The sequence below is a fragment of the Egretta garzetta genome, unplaced genomic scaffold, assembly GCF_000687185.1.
Source record: "Egretta garzetta isolate BGI_Z169 unplaced genomic scaffold, ASM68718v1 scaffold195, whole genome shotgun sequence".
Classification (NCBI taxonomy): domain Eukaryota; kingdom Metazoa; phylum Chordata; class Aves; order Pelecaniformes; family Ardeidae; genus Egretta; species Egretta garzetta.
Genome location: NW_009259591.1, coordinates 45495 through 57095, shown reverse-complemented (window position 1 = coordinate 57095; position 11601 = coordinate 45495). Strand labels below are relative to the sequence as shown.

At 50.3% G+C, this 11601-nt stretch overlaps 1 protein-coding gene across 1 annotated transcript in view; it reads left to right on the top strand.

Moving 5' to 3' along the window:
* BMP3 (bone morphogenetic protein 3) overlaps nt 1–11601 on the top strand; it is a 31730-nt gene that overhangs the window by 197 nt on the left and 19932 nt on the right. The window contains 4 exon segments of the mRNA XM_035893562.1: nt 1368–1621; nt 2311–2327; nt 2469–2515; nt 2517–2547. Of these exon segments, the coding sequence (XP_035749455.1) occupies nt 1368–1621; nt 2311–2327; nt 2469–2515; nt 2517–2547 (349 nt within the window).

Below are 11601 nucleotides of genomic sequence, written 5' to 3'. Positions count from 1 at the left end.
CCCTACAACGTTAGTGGTGTGTTTCCAACGTCTTCTCGCCGTTCAGCCCTGTGTAGACAGGCAGTGCAGTGGACATGCAAAACACATGGTAACCGAGAGAGAAGCTTTCCGAGGACTGATAACCACATGAAAGCTTCCTGTATGTGTTCTTACGCTCTGTGACTTTTTAGCAGAGACAAATGCAGACTGTCCGGCCTGAAAGCACAGCCTGCTATAAACGGAAGGGGATAGAAATGTCCCCTTTCTGTCCTGAAAGGAGACTCCGGTACCGTCGCCGATCGTGACGTTTACTGCAGGTACCGAGCTTGCACACTGACATAAGAGAACTGAATTTAGGCATTGATGGGAAAGTGCATCCTTGCAACGGATCCCCAGAACTCTGGATCTTATACCGGTGCGGGGGGGGTTGTGTGGTTTTTCCAAGCATGTCTAAACTGCGTATGTGAGTGTGACGGTCTACAGATTTTATTAGCCTATATATGTTTTGGATTCTTTCATATTTCTTTACCTCCTCTACCAAAATCATAGGTTTGCTCTTTTTATATGGAGTCTGGATCTTTGGTCTTGCAACAGCGTTCGGAACTGTTGTTGTTGTTTTGGCTAATAGAGCAAAGCTGAAAAGTAGCGCGAGACTGGCGGTGAACGGCTCCATCCCGAGCCACGAGCAGAATCACAGGAAGAGATACTATTTAGTACAAAATACAAAGCTCTGAGATGTCGCTTTACACCCAAATCTGAAGTTGTTTAGCTGCCACAATAGGGTGCTTTGGCGTAATTAGAAACTTCCTGTATGACGTGAAATGAAATTCTGGCGAGTTCAGTGTGATTTTATGGGGAGGTATCAGCAGCTTTGCGTTCTCTGACCAGACGTGGTTCTGTGGAAGGCCAGCTGTCTGGGGAACCCGAGCAGTGGCGGCGATCAAGCCCCGCTTTTGAATTGGGTTAGCTGTACCTGAAGGTATCGGCCCAGAAAACACAGCAGCACTTCATGAGCTCAGAGTTGGTGATTGCAGCGGCAGCCTTGCCGATCCAGCTGCATCTTCAAAGCTGAAAGAAGGAAATGGGGGATGGCGGCACCACCTTAGTAGCTGACCCCGGTCTCGTGTAAAGAACAAGAGGGTCTCCAAGCAGCATGCGGCTGGTCATTAGCTGTTCTCCTTTTGGCCATCAGCAAAAGAGGTCGTAGGGGAAAATCCTTCATTAACTCCGCCAACTCCCCACATACAGACAAGAAATCAGATTAAAAATGAATAAAACCTTGGGCAATTCTCTGCAAGGCAGGCAGGGACAAGCAGTGCAGGCCAAGCCACTGTTCCCACTGCAAAGAAAACAAAAACACAGGTGCTGCATGTACTGAAGCTGTGCAGATGAGCCCCGTGTGCAGTATGCGCTCTTTACAAGAAGAAAAAACATCGCTCTTGTTCTTTGGCTATTGTTCGCTCGAGGCATGTTTTATTTCAGCTCAACTCCGAGCAGAGTCATTATAGATCCCACAGCAGAAGTTCTCTGTGATGAGAGAAACATGTGATCTCCGGGCCCTAGAGAAGGAATTATGCTGGGAAGGCACCTCCAGCGGGAAGGCTGGTGCTGGCCACCTGAGCAAACACCCGGTCTGGCGAGCGTAAAAAGGCAGGCGCAATGGGCATATGCAATGGCTGTGCACGGGGGCGGGTTTGTACGGGTTTGTCACCGTGAAGCCTGCCTAGCGAAAGGCTGTTTTCTGTACACATCTCTAGGACTGAGAGCAAGGAGATTCAGAGAGAGCGAGCGCCGCTTTGTCCCCACCGAAAGGGGAGAGCCGGCTCCGCGTCTCGCAGTTTGTGTAGCGCGGTCCCACTGGCCGATGTGCTGTGTGGTGTCCTCCCGCGCTGACGGTGAACTTCACGGTGTGGAACGTGGGCGTGCGTGCATGGACGGGGTGCAGGGTAACGGTACGGCTTAGGACAGGCGAGTCGCTCAGAGCTGACTGCAGAGGACTCTGCCGGCCGGGCCGCAAGACCGAATCTGGTGAGAAGAGTCCAGGTTCCTCTGGAGCACTGGCTTCCTGGGGGGCAGGACGGCACCCCTTAGCCAGAGATCATGGGTCTAGTAAGAGCGGGGGTGATTTTGTGGGGTTGGAGACACGCTGCTGGGAGCAAAGCTGGTGCCACTGACCCCGAGGCTCGGTGGCAGGAGCCCTGCCGGAGCAGAATACACAGAAGCCCATCTGGGATGGGCAAACCAGTGGTGCGGAGAGCTGGTGCGAGCCAGCCGAGGTGAAGCTGCGGCGGGGGGGTATTCACAAGTGACAGCGAGGAGAGCTGGATGCAGGAGCCGCAGCAGCAGAGGTGGCTTTTGTAAGTAAATGCTGGAAAGCCTGAAAGCCAGGCAACTAATAAGTGCAAGTGTGGGATTGGCCTTCACATGCTGAACAGATTTTGCTAATATCACTTTGTTATGCAAATAGGTAATTATTTCATTTCCCCCAGAAGGAGTATTTGCGGTTTCCTCTTCCCCGGGACTTCCGAGTGCTTGTGTGGAGCGAACAAATAACTGTGAAGTTACCAGGTATGTGCGTTATGTGGCAAGCTCTGCAGAAGCGGAAACCTGCGAGTTTTTGGTGCGGCTGTTGAACAGCACGTTTGAAAGGGGCTGGCCCTGGCAGTGGCACAGGAGCTGCTCATCATTTAAATAAACTTGATTAAGATTGAAGCCTGCTGTGTGCCCAGGGCTAAGGAATAAGAAGGGTAGGTTGTGTCACAAATTGGAGACTCTGTGGTGGATCAGGACGGAGCTGCGCTAGCATGGAGCTGGTAGGGCCCTGCAGGGAGGGAGCGGGATCTGCGGACCCGACTGGGGCTGCGCTGGCTGTAGCTCAGAAGGATGACGTTTGTGGATAACGGATCCTCGCTGACGCAGGCGAGAGCAAGTGAGAAGCATCCGCTGGCCCTCTCTTCCTATAGCACCGCAGTGGAATTACGTATAGGTGGGTGATCAGCTTGGAAAGTCCGGTCCCGCCCAACTGCGAGGCAAGTAACTTTCTTATTACTGAAGGGGGGAACGACAGTCGGGCCATCTCACACGTAGCTAGGATTTCGGATAGTTTCAGTTTGATTTTGCCTCGGATACCTGCCTGCACGTGCATCTGCAGACATGCACATGTGCACGCACCAGCTGGAGTTTGGTGCCTACTCGTAGAGCAGCGTTATTTGACCTCTTTGCATTTTTCCTGTTTCTTATTAGAAGGAGGGAGCCAGGAAGGGGAAAAAAAAAAGAAAAATTACAGATTATCTGTAGCAGTCAAAGCGTTCTCTCAGCTCTGCAGATGGAAATCTAGGGTGTCTGTACTGGATAGGATGGAGTCGCTCCATAATCACACCGGTGCGTACGCAGAATTAGTCCCATGTGGTGATGGTTATTCTTTCTGTCTGTCTGCGTGTTTTGTAGCTTTTCATGCTCCTGCAGCTGTTTTGTGTAGAGACCTGCACTCCAGACTGACTGAGACCTGATTTGTACGTTTGTACCAAAATGATTTGTGTACTGTGCAGAAGGGCAGATGAGTTTATATGGGTGTTCCAAAGCGGTGATTTAGGAGGTTGGACAGTGTTTTGAGATGGGGAGCCTGTCAGTATATCATACCGAAATGTTTGCCTTGTTTTATAAACACGGGAAAGGTACGTAAGCTTTTATTCCACAGTTGCTTTGATGATTATGCCATTGAGCTGCTACGTTTTGCAAACTGAGACGGAAAAAAGGGGGGGAGAGGGAAAATAAGAAATTAATGCAACATTTAGTCATCTCCATTAAAAATGCAAAATAACATAGAGTGCTTCTGCACCAAGTTCAGACTAGATCTCGTTTCTACTGCTGTTGCATCAACATTAGGGCTCAACCCATTCTTTAACCCTGCTTAGCCTTCTCAATTGTTTGTTCTGCCTTTATCAACAGAAAACTTAAAAAGCTGTCCAGGGTGCACGTCAGCTGTCACCAGGTGGACCTGTGTTCAGGGACGAGTTCAGGTGTTCCTTCCCCCGAGTTTCTCTTTAGGCATAATTGGGATCAGTCCTGCTGACAGCCGAAAAGCTGAGATGTTAAATTTAAGAACTGTTATTAACCATTTTTGTACTTCCTAGGTCAAAAGCTTGCATGAGGAGCTTAAATCATTGAAGTAATACTCATTTACTTAGCGAATCAGTATCTTCTTAAGAGTCTCGGAAAAAAACACCACCAGTCTTTTAAGCATGGCTACTATAATATGGTGAATTTTGGCTGCGCGTGTAACATTGAAATCAGTGAAGCCCTTCAGTTTGTGTCTGCTGAGGACTTGGCCCAAAGAAAAGACCTCAGGATTTGACTGCATATGGATGCAAAGCCAAGCGCAAGCTTTTGGCTCGTCTCGGCCGCCGAGAGGTGTGTCAGCTCCTGCAGCTCTCGGCTTATTGCTGGCCTCCGGAGCCGAGTATGTCCTATGGATGTCAACCCCCTGAGTCTGATCATTTAAATAGTTTTTCAGCCATCCAGATGGTAATGTCCTACTTTGGATACGGTGATTTGGTCAGAGATGGTGGCAAAACCCTGGCTAAAGCTGAGGTAAGCGCCCACTGGTCGTCTCCATCTGCAAATCCATTTGGTTTCTTGCAGAAAGCCATCGGGTGCGTCACATCTGGTTTGCCTTTGGCAAATCCATGCTGACTGTTCCCAGTCGCTTTCTTCTGTCTCGCGTGCCCCAAGATGTGTCATGAGCAGACACGTTCCATGAGCTCTCCCAGAGACCGAAGTGCGGCTGGTTGGTATGTGGCTGTTGGTGCGCCTCCTCTTGACCACGTAACTTGGGCAGATCTGGGGGTGGAGACTTTTTTTTTTCTTTTCCTTCTCCTGTGCCCTGTCAGTCCATCCTCATCTTTCCTATGCAGGGGCGTACCTCAGCGGTTGGGGAGCTGCGTTGCACCGATAGGCGACAGCGATTAGTTTCTGATAGTCGTCGATCTGTTGCGTAGACTGAGGTCATATTGGGTGAAACCGTTTGACATGGCTTGCGAGGAGGCATGAAGGCTGTCCAGCTCCCCTAGGCTAGCTTGTGTTGGCCAAACGCTGCTGCCTCCTGATGCTGAGTGGCCCTTCTGCAGCTGTGTTGGGAGCACATGGCCCATTTCAGATCACACAGGCTCATAAGAAGCAAAAGCCAACCCTGTTTCTCCTTCAGAAGTGGATGTTTGCTGGATGGCAAGTTAAGTAGTGTTGGCCAGATAAGTGTAAGAAAAACTTTGTTTTCACTTGCAGGTTGCTACTGCTAAGGCTCTCCCCTTTCTGTGTTTGTAATCTTTTTTTTTTTTTTTTTTTCCTTCTCCTGTGCCCCATCAGTCCATCCTCATCTTTCCTATGCAGGGGCGTACCTCAGCGGTTGGGGAGCTGCGTTGCACCGATAGGCGACAGCGATTAGTTTCTGATAGTCGTCGATCTGTTGCGTAGACTGAGGTCATATTGGGTGAAACTTGAGTCTGGACTTGCCCTTATTCTGGGAAGAGATTCAGATCTGACCTTTTCATTTGGCCATTTTGGTAGAAAGGATTAAGATGTCAGAGCAGCGCCGTGGGCATCCTATTTCTTCCTTCTTTCCAAAGCAAGAGCTAGCAGAGTCTCTTCCAAGGGAGTTCACCTTTTGCTTTTCGAAAGATAGATGTTTAACTTGTTCAGTTTTTAACCAAAAACTAAACTGGAAGCACGTGAAATTGCTGCCTCAATTAAAATTAGTATTAATTTTTGTCATAGAAGGAAGCACAGTAGTAAAAAGTATCAGTAAATGCCGACTTCACTGTGTCATTAAGCACCTCGGCCCTATGAAACTGGGCCAGTCAGCGCAACCAGGCTAGAGCACCCATCTGCTTCGCTTGGAGCAGGACGCAGGCCACAAAGTATATTAAGAAAAACTGCAGAACTACATTTCCATTCTGGAAGTAGCGCCAGTGTCAAAATATCCACTGAAAACCAAACCACAGGTTCTTTCCATAGCTCTCGTGGCTGTTTGTAAAATGTTAAAGAAACTGAGCTGAAAAGATGCCCGTGGAGAATTTCAGATGGGGACGCAGTCAGAATCCAAACAAACCAACCACAATTTATTTCAACCAAAATATTTCATTTGAAATGAAACCATTTTCTACCTCTCCATGTTTTAATACATCCATATCTTAGCAATAAGCATTGATAGATAGAAAGAAGACAAACGGTGCCCGACAGGATAGCAGAGTTGCTTCTGCCAGCTCATCAAAGGCCATTAAGGGTGCCAACCAGTAGCGATGAATATTCATCAGCTGATGAAAGATTTTTCTCCCCGCAATCAGCGCATTCAGATATGGCTTTCAGAGGCAGAGACTGCTGTTTGTGTGCCAAGAGGTGTATTTCCAAAAGCGAGCAATAATCTGAGAGCGCTTCTCTTAGGCGTATTCGCCTGGCTGCCCCTGAAGAGGAGGGCTGCAGAATCATCTCGGGGGCTCACGATCCCCCTCGGGAGTAGCGTTCCAACCTTTTAAAGTCACAGCGGTACGACTCCAGGAGCGTCTTTGCAGTCGCGCGGACGGCAAGCTGTCGCCTGAGGTGAAAGGCTCCTGCGATCCTTCTCCCTGCCTTGACGAGAAGGGCGTCACGGACACCCAGCCGGAAAACAGACGCCTAAAGCTAGGCGTCTTAATCTCCACAAATGCGCGCGGTTCATGACAGCGAGTGCTTGCCGTGGTCCTCTGTCAGGCCTCCGGAAGTCCCTGAGGTGGTTGAGAATAGCAGGTCCGCTGGCTCTCATTTCGGCGCGCTACCCCGCGTGCCTGTTGCAGTGGTTCAGAGGAGCTGTGGGAAGAAAATCTTACCCCGTTTTAATAATGCCTTGACTTGCGCTGAAAAGTGGTGGTACTTTGCGGGAGAGCCGCAATGCAAGCTTGTAGTCAGGGATGCTTTCTGCACGGTGCTGAGCACACGTTTTAATACGTGCTTCAAAAACTGTGATAAGGTGATGGATAGCAAACCACCCTCGTGGATGTTGAGCCGCTTAGTTTCAATTAAGCGTGGCTTTTTCCTGCCAGCACTCGGTTCCCTCGCTAGATCGGGACCGGTGGAACGGCGTGTTTCACAGTCTCTCACGCAGAACGGCGAGAGCTGAGGGCGTTGAAGGAGGCTGGGTCCTTTCGGCGCAGCATCGCTGTCCAGGCGTCCATCCGTAGCACGCTTACTGGGTGTGCGTTGTCCGAACCGAAACGGAAATGCCATCTCGGTCGGTAATACCGGGACAGTCCCAAGTTCTGAGGCAGTCGTACCAGCAAAATGACCGCAGCCGCTGGGACGAGCTGGTTTCTTGTGGGTCAGACACAGAGGAAAGCTTACAGACCAGAGGGGTCGTGATGACTAAACCATCCCAAACAGATAGATGGTCCTTTCGGTGCGGGGTAAGCTCTGGTTTTGCGTAGTGCATTGCTGAAGTGCTGCATGGTAAGCCTGATATTTATTATTAGTGGAATTATGGAGTAATTTTAGCACGCGTGAGGGAGCAGGATGGAATTACAAGCTTGGGCTCTGCTTATACTGATGAGAGCGTTAAAGCATCGTGTGCTGGGTTTCGCGGGGACAGGAATATTGCACGAGAGAGTATCTCATCCACTGTGAAAACAGTCACTAAAGACTGGAACACAGGCAAGTTCTTCGGTGTCATCTGTCCCTCAGTGCCCCGTGAGAGCAACGTGAAGAAGTGGAGGACTTACCTGCGGGCAGGGGAGCTTTCTGCTGCAAAGCCGGGGGGAGCAGCTCCTCCCCTGTTTGGCAGGGTTCCTGCAGGAACTTCCCTGCTCTCTGCCTTGTGCTCTGGGACGGCTGCGGGAAGCTGTTGAGCTTAAAGCCCCCTTCCCTCCTACCAGAGCCCCAGCAAGCTAACACTGACTCGGGGCCTTTCTTGCTGCGGGTTAGGAGTGGCGCGTCACTGGAAGATGCTGAGCGAGGTCACGTGTGTTAGTATCTGCAGGCAAAGCAGTGCAGAGAGCGCAAAGCATTGAGCTATCGCTCATTAGTGACGAATTTAGAGAAAGATTAAATGGAAGTCAGTGCGTCATTCTTAATGTTCTTGATCTATTTCAACTGGTTCTGGGTCCTTTTCTCTGTCTCGGCTACTGCGATTGGGTAGGGCTATTGCGTAACGCACCCACGTTTGGCAATACCGGTCGCACGGTCCTTTCACCTGGGCGTTCGGTCTAACCGTGCTGGGTGAGCTGGGCGGCCTGGACATTTACCCCAGCGTGTCCTTTTCCTGATGCATCACCGTCCCAGTCCACTTGTGAACTACTTCTTTCCGCTTCCTGTCCTGTCCCATAAATGCTGTATGCGCACACGTTATTATAGGGTTGTAGAAGCAGCTGGAGCCTGACCATTATCAAAATAACCCATTGAATTTGATCTTTCGGATTCTTTTACCAAAGGCAGAAAGCAGAGCGTGCCTCCTGGTTGGAAATACTGTGTCCGTAAGAGGAAGGGGCAGTTTCAGAGGCACTCGCCGATGCTTGCAGTTAGAAAGGTTCTCTGTCAGAACCGTTGCTTTGAGGGTGAAGCCCACGGGTGCCTCTACCTCCGTGATATTTATAATGGAAGCACCGTGCCCCTCTGCCAAGGCTAGGAACACGGCTTCGCCGTTGCACGTGGTACCAATGCAGTTACGTATTCGGCTTTGGGGGCCTCTTTCTTCTCTCAGAAACCAGCACAGCTCTTCTGAAACCTCTGGGGTCAGGCTGTGAGCTCTCTGGGACACGGTCAAAGGTTTGTGCTCTGAACAATGCTAAACCTGCTAGTGGCTTGCAGCACGTTCGTGGGAGAAATGGAAAAGAAAGAATAGAGAAGTGCAAAAGCACTGTTATCTCAGAAGTCACGTCCGAGAGTTTGCCAGCTGTTATTTGCTAATGAGGAGTAACTCCTTGCCTGTACTGGTTTGCTTTGCTTTGGGCAGTCACAGCGCTCTGGCATTCAAATACCTTGTGTCCTGTTTGAGCTAGGGAAATTTTTTAACTTTGGGAGGCACAGAACTGCGTGTAGCGAGCGTCCCGCCGTGTTGCGGGGACAATCCATGAAGAAGCAAGGGGTATTTGAAACCCAACGTGTTCTTCTGCAGCAGCGCTCTCGGAAAACTGCAACAGCCATCTGAAAAGGGGGGGATTCAGAGAGGCACCTCGTGCCCTGAGAAGTCACTTTTTCCGTTCTGCTTCACACCGAGCGTCCTCTCCTTGCAGCTGTAATAGGAGTGTATGGGGCTAAATTTCCAATTTAGACATCTTAACTACAACAGCTGCAGTCGAGTGGTGGGGCAAGGCTCTGGGAGCCAAATTCTGAATTAATTTTGCATAAAGGGGGTTTTCTGCTAATACTTAGGAGATTTTAAATAAAAGCTCAGCAATAGGATGCTTGAGCTTCCGTGCTGAACTTAAGTTAGTTCCTGTCTAATCCTCCTTTGCTTGGGGTATGGTGTTTGATACACGCTTTCTCTTGAGTAGTTTGGTTTGGTTTGGTGTTTTGGTTTGGGTTTTTTTTTTTTTTTTACTGAAGTTGCTCTTGATTTACAGTGGTCCAGTCTCGGGAGTCAGGCTGCAGTTTGGAAGATGTGTTGGGTATGCAAAACATCCCATTCTCATGGCCGATGACTTGGCACAGTAGGTTTAAAAGAGGATTCAGTTATGCTTTGGGGGGGTGTTAAATGCCTTCTCTCACCAGCGGAAAACAACGTGACTGAAGTTGAAATAGCAATTGCAGTCTTTCGGTGGCCTACAGATTCTTCTTTGGGACTGACTGTTCCACAGTGGATATGAGCCAGAGGCTGCTGCTTGGGCTGAATTTTTTAGCTGTCGGTTCAAATCATTTCGTTTTCTTCCTGCAGAGGTCCACGTTGGTTTTATTATTTGTGTCCAAAAGCTCAGCCACGCCTTAATGTTTTGGTAATGTACATTCACTCGTCCTTATATTGCACTAATGTAAGTTTCTTACACAGAGAAGTGAGAAGCGTAGTTAACCTTTCTTACTGTTAGCATTAGTATTGAAATTGTGCGGGTTTGCCTATATGTGGGTAATATTTTTAGATGCGTATGGCATATTCGATGCCTCAAAACCGTTTGAAAATGAGACACTGCCACGTGTGGTATTTGAGCACTCAAACAGAGAAGCGTGTAAGAATCATTACTGTGCTTTTGAAAGTCTTCTCTCTCCTTCCTACCTGCCGGCAGGCGCTTGCCCCTTGCAGTTACAGACGGGCTTATTAAAGCTGCAGAACAGTATTTGTTACCGATCCCAAGTTCAGCGGAATTTAAAAGGCGAGTTCACCCTCCGATACATGATGTGGTTTAGTGTTATATGTAGTGCTTGCTCGTGATACACTTTCTGTAGCTCGTTGAAAACGTGGATGGAAATAACGTGTGCTGAGCTCTACGGGCTGATCTGCAAGCCAATTGTCTCATTTCCTTTCTTCAGGTTAGAAACAAAGTCATTCTTGTGAACCAACAGATTCATAAACCGTGAAAATGCACCCAGGCTTCTCTTCCACCTCCTGTGCTTTCCCCCACCAGATGTATGAGGTAAGGCACGCTTTCTGCGGCCAAGCGTATTTTGGAAGGGGCGACGTTATATATGCAATGGGGTGTTGTCCGAGGCTGTGGCACCGGCAAGAGTGGTGAGACAATTCTGTCCTTTGGGTGGTGAAAAGCAGCAAAGGCAGGAAGCGTGCGAAATCTTCTCAGGTGAGCAAGCAGCACCTTGGTGTGCCCTGCGGTAGCAGAGGAGGCTGGACGTGCTGGATTTCCCTGCCTGATCCCCTGCAGCTGGCAGAAGGGCTATGTGCCTGAAAGGGCTCGTCCTCCTTTCACCTGGGCACGGCGTGTGTCCCCTCCCGTGGGCTCCAGGCTGCTGGGGACACCTCTGCCAAGCCCTGGCCGGGTTGGAGGGTGACAGAGGAGGAAACAAAGCGCCACTGAGCGTGCCTGGCCCCCGGGCCAGCGTCCCTTCCACCTGCCTGCCACGGACCGTGCTCCGAGTCCAGCCAAGCCTTGCGATTTTGGAGGGGAGGAGGCTGAGTGTGGTTTGACTCGTGATTTTTGTTTTATTGCCATGATGTTATTTTACAGCCTTTGGAAGGCGGAGGTGGGAAGGGGAGCATCCCACCACCCTGCTCCCCGGCTGCCCGCGGGGACGCAGTCAGTGCCAGTGATTGAATTTCCAGAGCCGAGTCTCGCTCTGTCTCCGCATGTGTGCGCGCTTTCCTTTGGGTGGTGGTTTCCCCTTTGCTTTGCCTCCCGCTCGCAGCCGGGGCCGCAGGAGAAGGCGGTGCGATTGGCTGCTGATCGCACGGATCAGCCCGAGCGCCGGGGCTCCGCGGGCTCGCACACGCACACACCCCACCAAAACTCATCCGGGCTGCGTCTGCACCAGCGGGAGCGGGGAACGAGCATCCAGCCGCGCGGAGAGCAACACCTCCACCTCTCCCCAAAAAACAACCTGCACAGCACGGGGAATCGGCGCCTTCCCTGCCAGCACCGGCACGGACGGGCGGTTTATACCGTGGCTCTTTCCTCCACCCCACTTTTTTTCTTTTCTTCCCACCCGCCCTCAAAGGAAAAA